We start from the raw sequence: 23,546 nt of genomic DNA on the forward strand, positions 1-23,546 counted from the left end.
GGAGAACCGCGGCAGGAGCGTCTGTCCCCAGGGCTGGCCTGAAGCCGCCGGGCACTGCCTGCTTCTGCTGCTGCGCCCCCCGCCGCCGCCGCCGCCGCCACCGCGGGGCTCCGGGAGGGGGCGCAGCCAGGGAGGGTGGTGGGGGAGGAGGGGGAGAGAAGAGGAGGAGCAGGGGGTGGAGGATGGAGCCCCGGGCAGCAGCGGAGGGCTCACCGGAGCCGGCAGCGTCCTCCTCTTTCCAGGCCCGGCTCTGGAAGAACTTGCAGCTGGGGGTGGTCAAGAGTAAGGGCAGTGGCAGCAGCGGGCGTGCAGGGGGCCAGGAGCGACGCCCCGCGGCCACCCCGTCGCCCTCTCCGCCTCCCCCAGGTGGCAGGCGGGAAGCACTCGCCGGCGTCGGGGGCACGGGCAGTAGGTGGATTGGCTTCAAGAAACGGAAGCAAGTGTTGGACCGCGTCTTCTCCTCCTCCCAGCCCAACCTGTGCTGCTCCTCGACCGAGGCTCTTGAGCCGGGCGGTCCCGGCAAAGCCGAGCAGGGTTCTACGCTGCGCCGCCGGATTCGTGAGCATTTGCTCCCCGCGGGAAAGGGGTCCGCTGCGGCTGCTGGAGCAGGCGGAGGGACGCCTCCTGGCGGACGCTCCCCAGACTCAGCTCCCTCTTCGTCCTCCGCTTCGTCTTCCCTGTCCTCATCTCCCCAGCCGCCCCCGAGGGGCGATCGTGCCCGAGATGAGGGTGCACGGCGTCGGGGGACCGCGGCACTCTTATGCCATCAGAAGAGTTCCTCCTTGCCGGGCACCACTAACCTGGAGCAGCTTCTGGAGCCGCCTCCGCCTCCCGCAGAGCCAGCGCAGAGCCCCGCGAAGCGAATGCCGGAGAAGGGCGTGGAGGGCGGCAGTAGCCAGGTGAGTAGCGGTGCCGGGGGCCACGTCTCCAGCTTTGGGCAAACTAGAAGTGGTGGGTGGGTAAGGGGCGCGGGCGCAAGCCGGGTGCAGGTGCTACCAAGTAAATCAAACAGTGGAAAGAAAAAGACATCCAGCTCATGCTTAGTAAAGATAAGACTTGTACCCTGACTTGACTTTTGACATAAGTAGCTTTATGAGTTGCCAATGAAAGTGGAAGTATTAATGGTAGCCATAGAGGACAGGAATGAAGTTAGATATAATTTAGGATAGTTTTTGGAGGTGACCTGGGACTCTCCACTATGCTTCAACCTTGTCCAAAAAACAAAAACAAAAAAAACCCCCCCAAAACAAAAAACAACCCAACAACGTAAAAAGACTACAACCCTGTATGATGGTGATGTGGAGAGGCTAGCATTTGAAACAAATGGTTTGCAGGGAGGAATAGAAATGCTGAGAGGTGACTTAGTGGTAAACCTGAGGTAATCGCTCGGAGAAAAGCCTTAAAGCAGAAGTCTGCGGATTTACCCACACAACCTTGTTAAAACTTCCTGCAGCAGGGGGATCACCGCTCAACAGGCGGGCAGCTTGAATGTCTCATCAGAGTTAGTCAAATGTGTTCCTATGGCCTTTTCTAAGATTTAATAGTCATCCGAAGCGTTTGCGTTTCAAGTATGCTGCTTTTTACATGATGTTGCCTCTGATCGCACAAGTTTGGTCAGACAAGAATCAGGTAAAAATGTACAAGTAAGGTCCCTAAGGCGTTCCACTGAACGGCTGCTTTTACTCCCTGGATTTTGTAGAGGGGAGGCTGTCCTCTTGTAAATGTTTATCAGCTCCAGTTAGTGTTAGCAAATGTTCTGAACGTTCCATTCTGCCAGGAACCTACAGAACTCTTTCCTTTCAATATATCTTAGCTTACTTAAACTCATTATTTTGACTCTGAATTATTTTTAGATTAATGACATATACATTCAAACTTTATTTAGATTAGAGCTGCAATGAACATAGGCCACGTTTTGAAAGATATGAGAATAGATGTGTCTTCAGTTGAAAGTTTTTTATTGCTTATCAGTATAGTTTCAGAAAATAAAGTGGAATATGAGTGTTTTATTGTTTAATAAACACATTTGATTGCAGCAACCTGATGTTACTGATGTTGCTGATGTTCGAGGAACCACCTGATGTTCTGTTTTAGTTATTCTCAGAAGAGTAGGTAGAGATATTATCGACAGGAAGGCTAAATAAACCTACCTTTCCCTTCACCTTGCAAGAGAATTTAATAGACTGTTTCTGGTTCCAAAAGTAAAGTAAAAAGTCATTTTAAAAGGATGTTTTAAATTCAGTATAGATGAGTACTATGTATTTAACATGTATTTATTTTAGAGTGCATATATAATCCTAATTATAAGAATTTTAGAGTGGGGTACTGTTTACATGTGTTTTTATGGACTTTTGCAATCAAGAATAATAAAATAAATAATAATTGAATTATTTTGGATGGTAGATATATTACTGCAAATGTTAACTTACTAAATTACTTTGCAGTTCACTGAAGCAAAACATTTTCAAAGCAAAAGCAGAGAATTCTGAATTGATCTTTATGTTTATTTTTACTAAAAAGCTTTCAGGCACTATCAGTTTTTATTTTAAAAATATTGCTGTGTAAATATGAATTCTGTATTCAAAACACCTAAATCAATTTTGGACAAGTCACTAAACTAACATTATTTTGTGCCTTCACCCAGAATGCTGGGCACTTTGTAGCCTTGCATGTTTTAATCCTCAGAGCAATCCTACAGGACAGAAGTTCTTGTTGCCATTGTTATGGGTTAGGAAACCAATGTTCAAAGAAATTAAAATAGCCTTTCCAGGGTCACATGGTTAATAAATGCCAGGGGTTTTATAGTTAAATCATTCTCCAGCATCCTTTTCCATGACAACTTTTAGAACGTACTATGTTTCTCAGGTGACTTCCGTCAGTCTTATTGACTAATACTTGTGAGTTTACATTCATTATGGGCTTTCTTACTTTCTTCTCCATCCCTAGAATAAGTTCTATGATGGATTAGCTATATTAATCTGGTTTTTGTTCTCTGTGATTGATTGTTGCATATCTATTATATCACATTTACAAATGACATAATTAATCATTCCTTCTGTAGTTTTAAAGAAGCTTTTCATTATAAAGAACTAGCATTTCAGTGAAGACACAGGAGGAATAAAAAAGCTAAAATATCTTTCCAAGAATAAGTGAAAGATGGGTGGGGTGTAGGCAGAACAGTAAACCCTGAGGGGCTTGTCCGATGCTGGACACAGTTCCAGGGTGAGGCACCATTGTTGCTCCCAACATCTCCTGCTAATGGAGCCTTGTTCCCTGATAAACAGACAGTTTTCTCTGTTATGAGTCAGAAATCCAAGTCTCTGTCACCTTTCGCACCAATGCAGAAGAGAGGATTCCTCAGTCCTCTCTAAATACTTCTCTGCCCTACTCAGAGGAGCCTGAGCGCCTCTCCGAGTGGGGAAGAGGAAAAAACGGAGTTGGAGAGTTTGCTAAGGTGTCCAGGAATAAGTGTAGCTCTGCAGCGCCCTTCCAAGTGCCCTGCACATCTCAGAGATCTTTCCTGGCTCTCCCAGCACCTCATCTGCAAAAATACTTGGGCATGGGGATAGAGTGTGTAGCACATGTAGATTTCAGTTTTATTCACAGTTCACAGGGACAGATGGGAACACGTGAAAGAAAATACAATAAAAGTATTAAATTCATCTCCAGATTGCCTAGATAAAAAGAACTTTGTTTCAAGGAAGAAAGAAAATTTGTTGCAAAAAAACAAGTCAAATTGCTCAGTTTTTCTCGTGTTCTCTGCTTGATCCTGGCACCAGCCACGTTCTCCCAAACATTCCTCCAGCCCATCATGAGGCCCCAACAACATATGTGCACATACTCTGACACTGGGTAGAGATGTTAAGCAAAAGCCAAAAATCAAATTGGGTTGCTGGGGAAAGAGATTTGGAAGTCACGATGAACGGTGATTAAAACTGAACAAATGACCTCTCCTGCCCCTGCCAGCCCTCTAGCGGTTATGTTTTCTTTAGCCAAATATACCTTCGAAACATAATAACGCACTTGAGAATGTCTTGCACATTAAGTAATATGCATTATTTAAAATAATATGCTTTGAAAAAAACAAGAGAGACATCCCACTGATTCTTGTTCACGTGTTGGGCCATATTGTCACACCAGATGCATTTCATTTTCTGCTGCACAGTTGGGAAAGATGCTGTCTCAATTTGTGTGCGTATCAAAAATATGCCAATTTTATGTGTTCTGTCTTGACGAGTTACTAAAATTATATTATGCTAGAATCAGAAAGTCAGTATTTTAGGATGAAGAGTGAGAGATGAACATATTGCATTCTTCAGTGTCTTAACAAAAAAGCTTGTAGTGTTCATGAATATTAAACTTTTACTGTTTTTCTTTTAGATTCATTTTGTTAAAATTATCTTCATAGAGAAGTAACAATGTTTTTTTTTAAAGTGGGTAAATTGCCCTGGCCAGTGTGGTTCAGTTCATTGGGCATCATCCTGCAAACCAAAAAGTCACAGGTGGGATTCCTGGTCTGGGCACACACCTGGGTTGCATGTTGGGTGTGCTGGGCAATCAATCAGCATTTCTCTCCCACATCGTTGTTTCTTGCCCTCTATTTCTCCCTCCCTTCCCCTCTCTCTAAAATAAAAAATAAAAACATTTTTTAAAAGTGGGTAAATTATTTAAGGTATGATAGAAATGTTTCAAAGCATAGTAACAGGAATATTCATTCATTGGGATGAAATTCCTGAAACACATCTGTATGCTCTGACAAAAAGTGGACAAATATTTTCTAAAATTAAGTCTATATGTGAAATGCATCTTTCTTTGTTAGTTGTCTCCCCCTTGAAAGGAAGTATTTTCAAAACCTATTTAAAAAGGTGATTTGAGTTAATTTTTGCTGTCTAGTTTTCAAGTGTTTTTAATATTGCTTCAAGGAACATAACTTCATCTTGGGGAGGCACAAATTTAAAAAGTATACCTAACAGAAATGACTAAAACCATTAAAAACTGTAATCACAAAAATGCCTAAAAGTACCATTAGTAGCTTTTTCAAAGTGCGTGTGTGCTGGGGGTGGGGTAGGACATTGGAGAGCAGGGTGTGAAGTGAAGTTTGATGTGTGATAGCGCTCTTGAAAAAAACTGGCATCTTCAGGTTGTTCTGGGAGGGAGAGGTTTGCTTTGGAGTGGAATCATTCCCTGTAACCTTTGGTTTCTATCCTGTGTATCCAGCAGATCTGAGTAGAGCTGTAAATTTTGTATAAATGGAAGTGCTGTAACACAGATATTGTATGAGATTGACTTGAAACAAAGCTCAGTACACATTAGCAGTTACTGTTGTTATTATTATCGAATGGTACATTAAAGTTTTGCCACCATCACATATGACGTGTGATGAAAAAATCAATAGGGAGCTTCGATGGTCCTTTTCATTTAACTTAAGGTGTAAATTATTTTACTTGCTGTGGTGGCAAAAGCAGCTCCAAATTAGCCAAGGCAGTACTGGTGACTCACAACTTCACGTGGTAAAAAGAAAAAGTCATATTACTTTGGCAAGTATGTGCACATCATCACAGAAAAGTGAATAAATACTCTGAGGGATAAAACAGGATTAATAGATTTATGAAGAAAATAGAGCAAACATCTACCCTTGTTTTCTTTTCCCCATTGTTTGGAATTAAGAGTTGATTTTACAGAATTAAAGGTGAATAATATATCTTTGGTACTTCAGGAAACATGCAGTGTAATTTCTTTGCTCATGATAATGATCGCAATGCCTGCCAGCTCTAGCTGACGAAGAGTGTGCAGTGTTCCTGGACAGCAGGGTGAGCACTGACAAGATCTGCAGATTCAGAAGTTAGGGTTGTGTGTTTTTGTTGTCATTGTTGATTTGTAGCTGTTTACAGTATCATAGCAGACACCTTTTTGGATAAGCAGACATCAATTTTTTGAAATCTGAAAGTTTTTGTTCTTTTTTTTCTGGAGAACTTACTAAAAATTACATATTTCCCAGCACCAATAAGCCTAGCAACCTAAATAAAACCTTTTTTTAATAAACGAGGATCATTGTTGGAATCCTATGGACTTTAGGGGGTAATTTAATGTGAATGAAATAGGTATTTCCTATAGGTGTTGTCCTGGAACTTTCTTTAGATAAGCTTGCTTGTTTTCCTGACATTACAGTATAAAGCATACCTATATTGGACACATTTGATTTTCTACTAAGTTAACTATTGAAAGGTATGAGGCACCCTCCCTCAAGTCATTTTTTTCACTTGTCAAATAATCTTTACTGTATTTGTGAATTTTGATTTGTCAGCACCGTTAAAACTACCACCTGTTTTCTTTCCTGCATGATTAACGCCATGTGCTGTTTGGATTTCCTTGGCACTATCAGCCTTTTCTTCATGTGGCTTTTTGTAAATCAGGTAGAGAAAGCAATGACTGCCCTTCAGCAACTCAAGGCTTTATGCGAACAGATTTCCCTCTCCACTGTAACCAGTTTTTTATTAGAATTTCTTTTTACCAGTAGAATGTCAGGCCATGATTTTCCTAATGTCTCCAAATGTTTGTACTTAGCATTCATCTGAATGTAAGCAATGCAGAAAACTGTATTTTTCATATAATGAGATTTGAAAACCCTCTATACTGCCTTCTTAAGAGAACAATTTTCCTGTAAAGTCTCTTTTGTGATATTTTATACCAGCCCATTTCCCATCCTCTTGGGTCCTAGCCAATATGGAAAATTACAACATATAATAGATAAGTGGACCTCTGGACATTTTAGGATCAATGCCCCCTCCTAATCCCACTGGTTTTATTTAGAGAGGCCCCGTCAGTATTAGTAATCTCACCCTATTTTGCTTAAGTCTGACCTAGCTACATCAGCACCACCAGAGAAGAATTTGGCAAGCCTTGGTACAATTGACTTATTTAATCAGCGTTGTAAATGGTTCAGGGAAGACCACTCAATAAATGGTTGCAGAATGAATGATGGTATGAATGGATGGGTCAGAGCTGTTTACAGATAAGATTTCTGGAAAAGTTTCAAAATCATTTTGCAGCTGTGTAATGATGTTAATACCTTATTTTTCTGAGTCTTTTTAAGCTTGGCAGATGTGCTTGACATCCCCTTCTTCTCCCAGCTGGTAGCTTGCCTTTTCTCAGCTTGTCCTTTCATTCTGGGTCATGTCTGCAGGCATGGAGGGAGGACCTGACACCAGCTAAAGGCTGCCATATTGTGCTCATGTGAAGGATGGAGAAGTGGTTTCTGTTTTCAAGGTCTCTGGCTCAGGGATGCATTTCTCGGAGCTGGTCTCTGACTGCCGGTATCCACTTTTGTACCCAAGTCTCCTTGTCTGGCCTCTGACATTGTGCCCTCACATCCAGACAACCCGCTGACATATCCTCACTCATTTATGATCTCTGAGTCTTAAACTCTGCTCTGGAATCTTAGCTCAAGATTGTACTTTCCTGCCAGCTTCATGGCCACTTTTCTTCAAACCTGTTTCCTTGCAACAGATTGAAATCCCAACCTTGATCAAGAATCCTGCCCTCACTAGCCTGGTTCATTCTGCCACCTCTTGAGTGCCAAGGGGTGTACTGGGGTTTAGAGACTTAGCCAATTGCTTTTCACAGTGAGGCAGATCTCCTGTCTCATACAGAGACCATTTATAAAAACACCAAAGCCTCTCTCCAGAAAATCTACTTTGCTGGCCTACTGCATTCCTCCTATCAGGGGTGTTTCTTCCCCTGGGGCACTCACTGGACTAGAGCTGATCTTTTCACTGAGCACCACTCACTTTCCCTGTGTCCACACTCCCTTCTCTCCTATTTTTAAAGCTCTCACTACACCTGCTCTTTAAGATCACCACCCTTTTCCTTAATACCGCCTGCTTTCTTCTTTCTCCGTAATGTCTGTTTCTCCACTTGCAAGACTATTTTTTGCATCCAGAGCTGTGCTGTCCTTCAGGGCAGCCACTGGCCACATAAGGCTAATGACAGTGGAAATTGTGCCACAAGAGTAAAAGTCATACTGGGTTTTGAAGCCTTAGCATAAAGAAAAGAAAGTAAAATATTCAATTAATTACTATTTTTATATAATATGTGCATGTTGAAATACAACTTTGGATACAATGTATTAAATAAAATATTATTAAAGTTAATTTCATCTATTCCTTTTCATTTTTTTAAAAAGTTCGGCTACTAGACAATTTAAAATTATGTATGTGGCTCACATTTTTATTTTTACTGAACAGCACTGACTTAAAGCCAGCATTCACACTCATTGCTCAGCCATCAGGGTAAAGAAACTGAGCAACGAGGGTTGGGTGGGGCCCGTGGTGAAGCAGGGGGCCCTTGGCCCTTCGAAGGGGCAGTTGCTTCTCACCTCCAGCTGGTCACCATCACACAGTGAAGAAGCAGTGTTGCCAGAATTTCTGCATTCTTTGGTAGAAGCCAGAAATCTGGGATTTTGTGTGAAGACTCCAGAATCTTGAATTTTTGACAAATAATTTGTATTTTTAAGAACACCACACAGGCTAAATATAATGTATGTCTAGACTGCATCTAGCTCTCAGTTCCACCTTCCGACAGAGAGCTCATGTCTGATCTCTCCTCTCCTCTCCCATTGCCAAGAATATGTTGTTTGCAATGTGATGCCATTACAAAATAACTAAGCCAGGAGTGGTGGGAGGGAATTTTTTTTTTAAATGAATAGCACCTGAGTGGGTTGATGAGTAGAGTGTGTAGAGAAGTAGTTGAAGTTAAAGGGGGAAATGGGGATACTCAATGGAATGAGGTCCCTAAGGATGTGTATGGGGGCCAGTAAGGATGTGTAAAGGGTGGTGATCCTAGAGACCAAGTGAAGTGGTAGCCTCAGCCAGAAGGTTGATGCAGGTACGCCGCAGGTTTGGGGGCAGCAATTTGAGGGTGTTTCCACCTGATGGCCTCTGTGTTGTTTCAAAGTGTGGTCAGGGTTTAGATACAGGAGGAAGAGGGAAAGAATCTGGCCACAGGCACAGAGATGAATAAGTGCCCTGTGTATTCAGGAAGTGGGGAGTCAGCATTGGGATGAGACCTAGGGTGTGGACAGGGGGAGAGTAGGAAATAAAGGTGTGAATGAAAGCATGCCAGACTGAGCGTTTATGTAGGCTATCTACAGGGCAGCAGTAGGGACCCCTGGTGGCGTTTGAGCAGGGGAGACAGGGTCAAGTGAGCCTTCGGAGGCTCAAGTTGGCGGCAGAGGCAGGAGGCCCCGCTAAGCCCACAACTGTCCCTGAGAGCAGGGCAGTGACCTGGCCTGGGGCCTGGGAAGATGGAAAGATTGGAAAGACCAGCTTGTGGCTGAACCTTCAGGGAAAGAAAAAGTGGAAGGAATTGGTCAGAGCACGCTTTTCTTTTTGCCTTTGATCTGTTTTGGTTCTGTCCAGAAGCGCTTTCATTGCAAGGTCTTTTTCTTGGAGAGGGAGAGGGAGAGGGAGGGTTGAGTTTTGAATTTGCAGGCATTTCAGAATGGTTGAGGGCACCAGGCTCCTGAGTGACATGTTGTCCTTCATTTACTTTAAAAAGCTCATATTCGTCGTTACAGTTATTTTGTATTCTTCCTGAATAAAATAGTTCTTTTTCTGTGCAGCATTAGGCCCTGAAAATAGCGAGTATTACTACAGTGCCAAAGAAAAGCAAAACATATTTGTCAGTTAAAAAAATCAGGTAAAGCAGGAAAACCTCCCACATATCCCAGTAACATAGACACTTACGGTTCCTGATATCAGAGTGGCTGCATATTTGAAGAAATAGTTATAATGAAAAAGTTTAGAATCCATGGACTCTGTTGGAAATCCTATTCTTCAGGCAGTGTACTTCAAATGTGTTAAGTATGAACTCTCTCAGATGGAAGGTTGGTTTGTATGGCAAATGATCAAGTTTTGAAGATTGCAAATAGATATTCTCAAAATAGAAACCATATTCTACCTATGCCTTTAAGCCATAGTTGACTCCTGTACTTTTATTGAAATGTAAAATAGCTTCTGATCAAAGAAAAGGCCAGCATTTGCAGTTGCCTTTGAATAGTATTTTCAGCACAGCAGATTAGAAGTCTGAGTGTTTTCCAAAATATCTTTTGAGATTGAAATAGGTTTTGCAGACAAGTTCTGCGTTGCTCCAGAGCTGTCACCAAACTTTGTACTTCTTAGAGGTCAGAACATCCTGAATCAGCACAGCACCACCGACCCCTGGCCCAGAGCAGACAGGGCTGCCCCTTCCCTTTCTTTTCTTTGTGTCCCTCTGTTTTTACAAGGAAGCTGGAGGTGAGGGACAGGGATCAGGTCCAGCTGAGATTGTGACCTCACCTGGTTCTCTCTGGCTTTCCTGGCATATATGCCAATTCAACCCACCAGTTCCAAGTAAAAAAGCATTTACTTAACCATATTGGTCATCAGCCCTCAACTCGTCTCTACTCCTTCTGGCTCCCAGGTAGCATCCATTTACTCTCTCAGGCTGGTGCTTTTGTGACCTTCTAGCCTGCCCTGTGGGGGTCAGCTGAGCGAGACTGAGGGGAACAGGCAGATGGGAAGGAGACCCTCATTTTGCAGTTTCCCAGGCCCCAATCCCACAGCCTCTTTTCAAGGAAGAGAGAACTTTGTAAAGTGTTCTTACAGCTGTTCCTCTCCACCTGGCATTTTCACTTTCTCTGTCTTCAACGTTTTTCTTCCTGCGTGTATGCCAGAATGTGAGGTAGGGCTGTGTGGAACTGCCCGTGAAAGGATCTGCTGCATCTTGAGTGATCAGCCTAGTCAGCGTGTCTAACTCTGTCACAGGACTATCCAGGTGGTGTGTTATTTCGGCGGCTCTCTACTCTCTGCCCTCCTGCTACCTGCCTTTCAGCTATTTCACTGCTCTTTCTTTCTGAGAACAGGGGCAGGGAAAATAAAAAGTAAAAAAAGAAAGTCAGGCATTTTTTTACTAAATGCTTTTTTTAATATAATTTTTTATTTTTTAAAAATATTTTTATTTATTTTTAGAGAGGGAAGGGAGGGAGAAAGAGAGAGAGAGAGAAACATCAATGTGTGGTTGCTGGAAGCTGTGGCCTGCACCCCAGGTATGTGCCCTGACTGGGAATCGAACCTGCGACACTTTGGTTCGCAGCCCAAGCTCAACCCACTGAGCTATGCCAGCCAGGTAGAGGCTTTTTTTAAAAAAAAGATTTTATTTATTTATTTTTAGAGAGGGAAGAGAGGGAGAAAGAGAGAGAGAGAGAGAGACATCAATGTGCGGTTGCTGGGGGCCGTGGCCTGCAACCTAGGCACGTGCCCTGACTGGGAATTGAACCTGCGACACTTTGGTTCGCAGCCCGTGCTCTACTAGAGGCTTTTATACATATATTTTTTTGACATTCAAGTTGAAATAATTGGCTTCTCTGATGTTTTGACATTTTGTGTTGCTTTGGCATATGCTGTTCACACACACACACACACACACACACACACGGCCTTCACCAGGAATGGTTCATACACATACCTGTATTTTTTTCACACACTTCATAGAGTCAAAGATAACTAGAATATCTCCAGTATTTTTCCACTTCTAAAGTTAATCTGATAGTTCTAAATGTCAGTGATAGCATAATATTTGCAGGTGGTTTTACATTTATTTAGTTTGCGTGGCTGTGCCATAACCAGCTCTGCCAAAGAGAAAAAAAAAACAATTAGACAGCTTTTGCGGTTTATGATGGGGTGTGTTCTACAAAAGGGAATAAATAATCTGGCTTTGAATTTAAACTGATGTATAAGGAGAGCCTTTTCTTCAATAGATTAATTCCTCTTCTTTAAGTATCCATCTTTTAGCCACCATGGAAGAGAGGTCATTGAATTATTCACTTCATGTTTTGAAATCTAGTTGTCAGAATAATTAATATCTATCATTAGTATTTCCAAGGCTGGCCTGGCTTTACCATCACAAAATGATCCTTACAAATAAAAGAATAAATAGACCTTTTGGTAAGCTCTTTATTGACATAGTGCAGCTTTTTATTAGAGAAAAAGTGATACCTTTAGGATAATAAAGATGTATTCTCATAATCACAGGAAGCTCAGAAAGTGAGTAGGGAAACCACATGCTTTAGGGGCAAATGGATCTGGGCAGCAGAGCTTTGGTGATGGCTGCTTAAAGAATGTGCTATTTCTGTTAATGTGTCTTAGTGGCTTTTTTATTTTTTGAAAATAATTCCTTATACCATTTCATTTCTTTATTCATCCTCTTAATTGTATCTAGATTTCACCCTGAGTGGTTTATTCACAAGTGCCCATTTCATATTAAAATCTTTTTCTAGGAGTATCACTCCAATGAGTTTCAAGTGCTACACAAATTTTGTTTGCATTTGGTGTCAGAAATTGGTTATGTGAACTAGTTTGCATAAGTATCCATATGAACTTCTTCATAATGGTACTATTATGGTGGGGCTTGGCCTTTATTATCTTGTCTTTGAATGAAGTTTTGTTAAATCACAATACACATGCCACCTTCTGACCTTGAATTGCATGCAGTAGGACATGCTTATGTGGTCCTCCCCAGCTCACTCTGTGCTGGGTTCTGTCTCTTTGCTCAGTTGTATCATTTGACCCTGTACCTAAATAAAGCTAACCAGCAGATGGGGCCATTTTAAAATGACATGTTAAAATTACTATTAACTGTAGTCAAACACACGGCACATTTATTGTATTGGCACTACAGTATTCTGTTTTCTATGTTTTAACTCACTAATTTATTACAACACTTTCTGAAGTGGGCTTATTACTGCTTGCATTTTCTAGATGAATACACTGAGCCACAGGAGATTCGGTGACTTGCCCATAGTCACACATAAGACTAGTTTGGATCCAGGTCCTGTGGCCCTTAAGCATGACAAAGGAAGGCTCTTTGAAGTAGGTTGTGCCTGAGAAGCCCAGCTGAGGGAAACAGAACCGCAAGGGGAAGTTTGGAATGCAGTTTGAAAGCCTCATCTTCCCCATCTCAGTAGTGACATTACAGCTTTTCTTTGCCTCTGCCATTTCCGTCCCCTCTTTCTTATTTCTGAAGGTTTTCTCATAACAAGTACATTTAATATAAGCAGATTTAGCGTAACAGCAGATTTTGGTTTCAGGCTTAATCCTGGCTCTATCACTTACTTCTTACTTGTGGAAAGCCCTCCAACCTTTCTTTGAGAGCAACTTTCACATCTTAGTCATGCTTTAAAGAATTCTTCCTCACCAAGTACCACCCCATTAGATCATCATCAGTATTTCTGTTACTGATTTTTTTTATTAGAGACAACTTGATATAAGTTACAACACCGTTGTAATTGTGTATTTTCTATATTCTATAGCCTCATATAATTTCTGTTATTAATGCTTTCTTGTTCCATGAAAGGCATGGTATTAGGGGAAAGAAACAAAGTAGATCTCTCTTCTAGGTATTCTTTATACGGTGCCTTAAATAAGCTTTGTATAAGAGGCATTGGTCATTGCATTTTATATCTGGAAAATTCTTTGGGAGATTAAGTCATTTGTCCGTAGTCCTGTTTCTGTCCATAGTTAGTAAGTGGCAGAGTTTGGGTGAAAGATGTCTGCTTTCTGCCAGGGGCATAAGTTCTGGGGTACCCACTGCCTCACCAATGAGTGCCAGGTCTGTGACTATTGCCCAGACTAGTGATTTGTGGTTGAGTCTGGCATTTCTTCCATACCAGCCTTGCTGATGGGTCTGGGTATCACCATGGTTTTGGAGAGACACCTAGAAAAATGTATTATTATTAGTTGGAGAAAATATCTGGGAAGATATAATGAAATGGGAATGGGTGAATTTTTTATTTGGGAGCTCAGTTTTGAGAGCTTATAATTGAATATTTTTCAGATCATTCTCCTTGTGAGTTCTATATATATGTCTTGACTTTCAATCATATTGTTAAATGCCTGTGAAAATTGGGATGGTAGTCTAGGTCTTTGATTTTAACCTTTTTCATCTCATGGTATATATGAACTAATTATTAAAGTTCTGCAGCACAGCAAAATACATGTTTTTTGCTGACCTGGTAAAAAATAGGTATAATTTGATTCATTTACGCTGGTCAGCTATTGTTATGTTGGCTGTTGTCATTTTCTAATTTGACAATCTAAAGGAAAAGAGATCAGTGTCCCCAATTAAATATCAGGTATTGCATGCTTTAAAAATTCTTGTGGCACACCAGTGTGCCTCTTGCACATACCTGTTCAAAATCGCTGGTCTGGGTGTTAAGACCTCTGGATAGGAAGTTTAGCATCTACTTGTTTGTGAGTATGCCCCTCTAGGGAATATTCCTTTAATAAGGAAAAGGCAAGATATAAGATAAAGTCTTTTGAATCTGGTACAACTTCTGTGTCTTGGTAATAATAATAACAGTGTTAATATCTTCTTAAGTACTAAAAAGTCACAGTCATTTATTTAAGTATATTTTATTGATTATGATATTACAGTTGTCTCATTCTTTTCTCCCCTATATTCCCCTCTGCCTTGTACCCCATCTCCCTCCAGCATTGCCCCTCTCCCACTTTAATTAATGTCCATGGGTCATACATATAAGTTCTTTGGCTTCTCCATTTCCTCTACTATTCTTAACCTTCCCCTGTCTATTTTGTACCTATCATTTATGCTTCTTATTCCCTGTACTTTTTCCCCCATTCTCCCTCCCCACTGATAAGCCTCCATGTGAATCTCCGTTTCTTAGATTCTGTTACTGTTTTAGTTGGTTGCTTAGTTTGTTTTTGTTTTTATTTTAGGTTCAGTTGTTGATAGTTGTGAATTTGTTGTCATTTTACTATTCATAGTTTTGATATTTTTGTTTTAGAAAAGTCCCTTTAACATTTCATATAATAAGGTCTTGGTGATGATGAACTCCCTTCACTTTACCTTATCTGGGAAGCACTTTATCTACTCTTCCATTCTAAATGATAAGTTTGCTGGATAGAGTCATCTTGGATGTAGGTCCTTGCCTTTCATGACTTGGAATACTTTTTTCCAGACCCTTCTTGCCTGTAAGGTTTCTTTTAGGAAAGTAGCTGATCGTCTCATGGGAACTCCTTTGTAGGTTACTGTCTTCTTTTCTCTTGTTGATTTTAAGATTCTCTCCTCTTTAAACTTGGGTAATGTAATTATGATGTGCCTTGGTGTGTTCCTCCTTGGGTCCAATTTCTTTGGAACTCTCTGAGCTTCCTGGACTTGCATGTTCATTTCCTTGGCCAGATTGTGGAAGTTTTCCTTCATTATTTTTTCAAGTAAGTTTTCAATTTCTTGCTCTTCCTCTTCTCCTTCTAGCACTATGATTTGGATGTTGGAACATTTAAAGTTGTCCCAGAGGTTTTTAAGCCTTTCCTCATTTTTAAAATTCTTGTTTCTTCATTCTGTTCTGGTTGACTGTTTATTTCTTCTTTCTACTCCAAATCATTGATTTCAGTCCCCATTTCCTTCCCTTCACTGTTGATTACCTGTATATTTTTCTTTATTTCACTTTGCCTAGCCTTTACTTCTTCCTCTATTTTGCATCTGCACTCAATCATTTCTGTGTGCATCCTGATTACCAGTGTTTGAAGTGTGCACCTGATAGGTTGGCTATCTCCTTGTTGCCTAGTTCTTTTTCAAGAGTTTTGATCTGTTCTTTCATTTGTGCCATATATTTTTTTGTCTCAGTGCAGCTGTTATGCAGTTGAGGGGGAGCCTTAGGTATTTTCCAGGGCAGGGCAGCCCATGTGGCTGTCTTGTGGTGCCGCATATAGGGGAGAGGTCTGAGAGGGAACAATGCCTCTTGCTTAGCTCTCAGTTGGTTTTCATTAACTTCTCCTACTACCCACAAGCAGATTGGGTCCTTCTGGTGCTTATTCCCAGGTGAGAAGGTTTGTGTACATTCTAGAACCTTGTGGGTCTCTCCAACAAACTCTTTTATGAGGCTGGGAATTTCTCCCACTGCTGCAACCCACACAGGTTTTTATAGCCAGAGGCTTTTAGGCTTTTGTTTCCCATGCTGGAACCCTGGGTTGTGCAGTCTGTCTTGCTTCCCAGTTGTTCCTCCCCACTTATCTGCATGTGAATGTGAAACTGCCTGGTCTGCCTCCTTGCTTCTCATCCTTGTTGCCCTCGTTGCCCATCTCTTCCTCTCCTACCAGTCTGGATGAAGGTTTCTGTAACTCCTGGTTGTCAGACTTCCGCAGAGTTCGATTTTCTGGTAGTTCCGTTTTTTGTTGTTTTTTTTTGTATTTAAATTTGTCGTTGACATTCTTTTGGTTATGTGAGGAAGCAAAGTGTGTCTACCTATGCCTACATCTTGGCTGGAAGTTCTCCAGCTGAAAAGTTAACATCTTAAGTGCTTCACAGGTATTATTTCATTTAATCTTTGAGACAACTTTAAAGGAGCAAGGATTCTTTGCCCCATTTTATCGATAAATTAATGGAGACTCAGACAGAGTGAGGAAATTCCTCAAGGTCACACAGCTGGTACATGGCAGAATTGGGACTTTGTACCTAAGTGGCTGGCTCCAAAACTCAGGAGTCTAACTGCCATGTTACACAGCTTTCCCCTACACCAAAGAGTTGCTGCGTCTGCTCAGGAGCATTGTCATGTAGCTCTTTTCAAGGTGTTTTGGAATGGGCAAAAGATTTCACCAAGTATTTTGTATAACAAACCAGCCCCAGATGTTTACATGTACCTGGAAGATCTCCGTACACTGCAATACCAATGATTCCTTTCTCTCTCTCTTCCTCACATATTTATTAAGTATCTACCCTGTAGTAGGCATGGTGCCTTGTGATACCTTGATAAAAAACACTAATTCCTGATACAGTAGGGAAACATCCATTAAAGTTTTAGACATACACAAATCATTATCCATTATAAGCATGATAACATTCAGAGGAGCACAGAGAGCTATAGGAGTGAATTGTGAGAGGTCCCAGCCTGATGCTAAAGGAGGGATAGGAGCCTGGAAGGCATTCCTGAAGAAGATACATTTAGAATGAGATAAAGCAAGGAATAGGAGTTGGCCAGATCTCCTGGGGAGAAGAGGGAACTGAGGGATATGTGGCAGAGTGTTCTGGGCAGAGGAAACCAGAGCAGAAGGTACTTAGAGAATTACCCAGGCAGCAGGAATTTGGTGAATAAGGGTAAGTAGAGGGGAGGGTCTGGAATGGTTGGCAGGGGCCAGACTGCATAGGACCTTGTGGGCTGTGGGGAGATGTTGGACTTCGACAAGTACTAAAGCAGTTTTGAGAGCCTGTGTGCTTGGCCATGAAGAGGAGAACATTTTCAGGAATGTCCATGAGCTTCGTCTGGGAATAGCTTTGCTTTGCTGCTATGTGTGGAACCTCTTTGCACTCACAGAGAGAGTGGTTTTGTAAGGAGATACAGAAGCATGTTGGGATTATCATTCTCTACTAAGATAATGGTGTTTTAAAAATGTCTATAAGAATTAGAAATGCCTGTTGAAAGAAAATATCTTTCCCTATAGAAAAACATGACATTTCATCCTTCCTATTGCTTGTTTTACTGAGCACTATTGGAAGGCAACGGAAGGCAGGAAAGACAGACCAATCTCCCATCGTCAGTGCTCAGGGGAGACATTGTCATAGCACATTGCTGAGTCCAGGTAGAGAGGAAAATCAGATAAAGCCCATGATCCAACGTTACCACTGCAGATTGTAGAGAACACATTTTTTTGTGAGCTTCCAACTTCTTTCTTGAAGTGAGGATGAAAAAAAGAGAAAAACTTTGGAAAGGGATTCTGTAAAGAAGTGTGCATTTAAAAGTCTACATTGTTTGTTATAATTGTGGGTTGATTAGAAAGACTGCTTGTTGAACAGATCTAAAGCACAATAATGGAGATTTGATTTAAATTTTGTATTTTTCTATATTTTTAGATGCAAAGCCTAAATTCGATATTTTCATGTACATCCAATATTCACAGTTATGAAACAGACTTGCCACAGTGCACTGAAGCCAGAAGGAAAACTTAAAGTGTGTCAGAGCTCACCATTATACTTGTTAAACAATGGTATAGGATGAAAAAGAGGAAATGTCAAAATTTCTTATTGAGACTGTAAGCCCATCAAACAATCAAACTTGAAGTGGCGGCCATAAGCCAGCCCACCCTTCCCTCTGGGAAAGCTCAGGATATAGATTCTAATATGTTTGGTAGGCAAGTGTAAATGCTCAGAAGTTGTACCAAGCCCTTACCGAAACAAGTCTGCCAATCTGTGCTTGACCTCCCCAGCCAATTACTGTGATGAACAACCACCCAGGCACTGTGGGCTGCCCCAAGCACACAAGCATTACTGCCATTTGGAGTAGAAAAGAACATCTCGTAAAAAATCAAATGGCATAAGCCATGTCCAAGTCAAAAGAGTATCTAGAACAAACATATTCTTTATCTGCTAGCATGGAAAAATGTGATGTATCTTTATTTGTCTTTATGTAGCATTTTGCCAGAGTCATAACCAAGTAAACACCATAAAAACAGCAAAGAAATGTAACATTAATTCTCCTTTGATTTGGGGATCATGGGCCCTTTTCAGCAACTAAGGGAGGTTGTGCCATTTCCCTCACAAAGAAACACAATGTACACAAAACCAATATTGAGCCTTTGTCTTCAAGCAAGGAAGCCCCTGACTGTCGGCCTGTGGACTCCAGAACCCTCCATTAGTACCCTGGGGAGAAAAGAAGAAGGCAGTCATAATTCTCATGAAATAGGATGGCCTCATTAGCACTAGAAAAAAATTAAAACTTGAGTCCTTAAATTTTCAACTATGACCTTGAATATTTATTTAGCCCAGAACCTGGCATGATACATGATTGATTCTTTGAAAAGATCTGTAGACTGGCCTCTTAGGAAGAAGTGCAGTTGTGCCCAGAAATAAAAAAAGTCAGTTGTATCATGCAGCTGATCTACTGAGGAGACCAGCATACAACTGGAACCCTAATTTGGTCACAATTGGAGTTTCCTGTTAATATTGAGAAATTAATTTGTGTTCCCTTCTTATTAGATCTTACATAAAGATTCTTCTTTGGGACTGAACCACTGAGAAGTCAGATTCCTCTACTAGAGTACTGGTATATTGTACTGTTAAGGAGATAATACCATGGGAATTCTGGATCTCAGGAGATACAGAGGCTTAATTACTGCGCTGTAACTGCTGTGAGGAGAATTGGTGTGGTTTGCACCAGTGTTAGTGTGAATAGGCTCTTGTTCTCTCAACTCTCTGTACTTATTTCCTTTCAATGATAACATGGCCATATTTTAAAGAAATAAGTGTGCTATAAACTGCAGAAGCCCACAATCTGGAGTTGATTTGGAAATCTCGGACATTGCTTGTAACAATTTTTTATCAGATATATCTCCCCAGGCAAGGGAAACAAAAGGAAAAATAAACACATGGGACTACATCAGAATAAAAAGTTTTTGCACAGCAAAAGAAATCATCAATAACATAAAAAGACAACCCACAAAATGGGAGAACATCTGTTAAGATGATCTGTATCTGATAAGAAATTAATATCCAAAATTTATAAAGAACTTAACAAAACTCAATACCAAAAAACAAGCAACTCAATTAAAAAATGGGCAAAGGACCTAAATAAACACTTCTCCAAAGAGGACATACAGATGACCAATGGACATATGAAAAGATGCTCAATGTCACTAATCATAAGAGAAATGCAAATTAACCACAATAAGATACTACTTCACACCTGTCAGAATGGCTATCATCAACAAACAAGTGCTGGCAAAAATGTGGAGAAAGGGGAACACTTTTGCACTGTTGATGGGAATGCAGATTGGTGTAGCTGCTGTGGAAATCAGTATGGAGATACCTCAAAAAATTAAAAATGGATCTGCCTTTGACCCAGTGATCCCATTTCTGGGAATATATCCGAAGGAACCCAAAACACTAATTTGAAAGAACATAAGCACCCCTATGTTCATTGCAGCATTATTTACAATTGTCAAGATATGGAAGCAACCCAAGTATCTATCAGTAGATGAGTGAATAAAACAACGATAGGACATTTACACAATGGAATACTACTCGGCCAAGAAGAAAATTTTACCCTTTGCAAAAGCATGGATGGACCTGGAGAACATTATGCTGAATGAAATAAGCCAGTCAGAGAAAGATAAATACCTTATGATTTTGCTCATATGTGGAATCTAATGAACAAGCTGAACTAACAAGGAAAATGGGGACAGACTCATAGATGGAAAGCAGGATGACAGCTAGACAGGGTGAAGTGAGGGGTTGGAGGGATTGAGCAAACATGAAAAGGACTCATGGACATGGAAAACAGTGTGGTGATTCTTGGGGGAGAGGGGCATAAGGGAACTAAAAGGTAATGGAAAAAAATATAATAAAGGTTAAATAAAAAATAAATAGACATTACCAAAATAAAATAAAATAAAATAAAATAAAATAAAATAAACCAACATAGGCCTACCTAACTCAGAGCTCCTTGCCTGGAAACCTGATTCTCTGCTTGAGGCATTGGCCTTTGAGAAGGAAGATGGGTATAACTGAGGGTGGAATGTCAAGAGCTTTTGGAGAATTGATGCTTAATGTCCCAGGGATGAGGAGAGAGACCTGTTTCCAAGGTTGGCTCCACAAGGTCTTGCCAAGCATGCTAGGCTTGGGAGCAGGAGAGGCACACATCATAATTTGAGCACAGGTGGGTAGGAAATGATGATGCCCAATGAGACCAATGGAGCCCAGTCATCCGGGATGTCTTATTCAGCACTCTTTCCTTGTAAGTGACAGGGGCTCAGTTCTTCCTGGATCTGGTTTTAGATCTGTCTGCCTGCCCCTCGCCTCCTTCCTTCCTTCCTTCCTTCTCCCAAATTTCTTGGCTTTGGGCATCCTTTCAGGTAAGGTTTCTCTACATGGTGGCCCCAGAAGATCTTGGCCTACATCTTCCTTATAGTTAGTTATTGGGAGGGAGTCTCATTGGGATGATTTTGATCCACACTCTGCCCACTGTGGCCCAGGGATGAGGAGAGTGGCAGGTCCTGTATGTATTCTTTGAGGCTAGGAGTGAGGAATATTCCACGTAAATGGTGTGGATTGAGAGTGGGAGGGAGGCAGGTCCTTAAAAACAAATCAGATTGCTGTTGACAGGCAACAATTTCCAATGTCCACTTGGGTTTTGGTCAATAATCAGCAATTGGGAAGATGAATGACCAGCCATTCAAAAAATCTCTCTGTGAGCTGCTGGACCCAGCTACTGGACTGGGACATGGGCTCATTGCAGCCTGGTAGAGGGAGGCTGTTTTTTCCTGTGTTTTTAGTATAAAATGAGCATAGAGTACAGGATTAAAAAATATGTCCACTAGAGTTTTTTATGCCTTTCTTTTTGAATGGGTTATACTATTTGTAAAGTTAGAGTAATGAAATGACTGGTTTTAAAATCTACTGTGGTACAAATGATAGTACCCCAGTTAACCTATAGCTTAACTCATTTGTTGAGTCCTAGAATGTTGGAAAATAACCTATAAAATGTACTTTATATTAGGGAGATACTGATCCCCAGGGGTTAAATAAACTGAAGAAGTTGAGATATTCTCTCCTCTCTTTCTCAGAGCCTAGAATACAATCAATTCCTGACCTACACCTTACTTAGAAGCTATTTCATTTATACAAATGTGCTTTAGTTGTATTTACCCCTCACTGCCTCAGTTTTTCCTATTGTGACTGTCATCACATTCTGGAAAAAACATGTCACCACATTAGAGGATCTGTGGTTTCAGTACAAAGGAAGAGCAAAAATAATGCAAAAAAGCAAACCAAATCAAAACAAAAAACCCCAACCTAGGTGAGTTGTCTTCCAGAGCTCAGTGAGGTATTTACCTTCTCCAAACCTCACATTCCTCTTCTCTTAACCTGGGAGGATAACATACCTACCTGAGGGTGTTGAGAGAATCCAGTGAAGAGTATAAATTCTTGGCACATGGTAAGGGCTCAATAAATATCATTATTCTTCCATTACCTTCCCTTACGCATCATTGGTAATAGCCTGTTGATTTCCACATTTGGCTTAAGTATTTTCTTTAAAATTACACAGTGTCTTTTGGAGCCTTAAGGGATGATCGTTCACACTTTAACATAAATTATTTAAGTTATATTCTTTCCTGCTAATTCTTGGATTGAATAGGGGGCAGAGTGGATGGGATGGACAGGAATTAGCTCAATCTGTAGAACTCGTGGCAGTGACCTGGGCTGGGGGGTTGCTACCGGACCTAATGTGGGGGAGAAGGTACTAAGAAGAGACTGGAAAATAGAGCTTTGAGAGGAGTGGCATGGGGAGGGAGACTTTCTTTGATGCAGATATTTGCTGTAGAATGGCCTTGGGTCTGGCAAGGGAATGAGAAACTGCCATCTCCTTCTACTATCACTCATAGCTTCCTGTTCCCAGAACTTGGGCTGCAACTGTTAGCATTGAATTAGGCGGTCTTATCTGGAAACTTTTAATGACATTGCTTCTTTGGGCAAATGAAGCCAGTAAACAGCTTTCTAATGAACCTCTGGAACTTTACCAGTTCAGGAAGCCAGGGGCTGCCTGCACTTTATAGATAATAGTCTCATAATGTTTAGCCTTCCTACACTTGGTGATTTTCTTTTTACCACATCCTAAAGTGGAGAGTCTCAGAAGGGGTCATTTTTAGTTACTTCCTTTGCTTAATATATGCCTTGTACACAGTAGATACCCCACAAATGTAAAATCAAATGGAATAATTAATACATGGTATTTCCCTTAATTGAAGATAAACTTTTTAAAAAGATTTTATTTATTTATTCATTTTTAGAGAGGGAAGAGGGAGAGAGACACACACACACACACACACACACACACCAATGTGTGGTTGCTGGAGGCCATGGCCTGCAACCTAGGCATGTGCCCTGACTGGGAATTGAACCTGCGATGCCTGGTTCGCAGCCTGCACTCAATCCACTGAGCTATGCCAGCCAGGGCTGAAGAAAAACTTAATTTCTCAAGTACTAGGAGGATTATTAGGGCCAGATGGTATGGTATCACATAAATGGATTTTAATTATCTAATATTTATTGAATAGTTTTGGCTATTCATTATATTAAAAAATGTCTCAAGGAACTAATTAGCCATCAGTTTTAGAAATATTTAATATTTTTTATTAATTTCCTAATACATGTACAATGGTGAACTTTTTCAAATAAAACATTTTATGCATCCTAAACTCTTTTTTTTAAAAAATTTTATTTATATATTTTTAGAGAGGGAAAGGAGGGAGATAGAGAGAAAGAGAGAAACATCAATGTGCGGTTGCTGGGGGGCATAGCCTGCAACCGAGGCATGTATACTGACTGGGAATCGAACCTGCGACACTTTGGTTTGCAGTCCGCACTCAATCCACTCAGCTACGCCAGCCAGGGCTCTAAACTCTTTTTAAAGAAAGGATTTAGTTAACATATTTGATATTGCCTACTGAGAACATCCCACATTGCTACAAATGTTTTTACAAGATTTTATTTTTCCAGGTTTAATG

The 23,546-nt window shown here is 40.9% G+C and overlaps 1 protein-coding gene across 6 annotated transcripts in view; it reads left to right on the forward strand.

Annotated features, from left to right (window-relative positions):
* Positions 1-182: 182 nt before the first annotated feature.
* Positions 183-23,546, forward strand: part of MCTP1 (multiple C2 and transmembrane domain containing 1) — a 470,412-nt gene continuing 447,048 nt past the window's right edge. For all 6 annotated transcript variants that reach the window (XM_045848268.1, XM_045848269.1, XM_045848270.1 and 3 more), the window contains exon 1: positions 183-899. In XM_045848268.1, the coding sequence (XP_045704224.1) occupies positions 183-899 (717 nt within the window). The remainder of the gene's footprint in view (positions 900-23,546) is intronic.

The sequence above is a fragment of the Phyllostomus hastatus genome, unplaced genomic scaffold, assembly GCF_019186645.2.
Source record: "Phyllostomus hastatus isolate PE091 unplaced genomic scaffold, TTU_PhHast_1.1 phas_contig_58, whole genome shotgun sequence".
Taxonomy (NCBI): domain Eukaryota; kingdom Metazoa; phylum Chordata; class Mammalia; order Chiroptera; family Phyllostomidae; genus Phyllostomus; species Phyllostomus hastatus.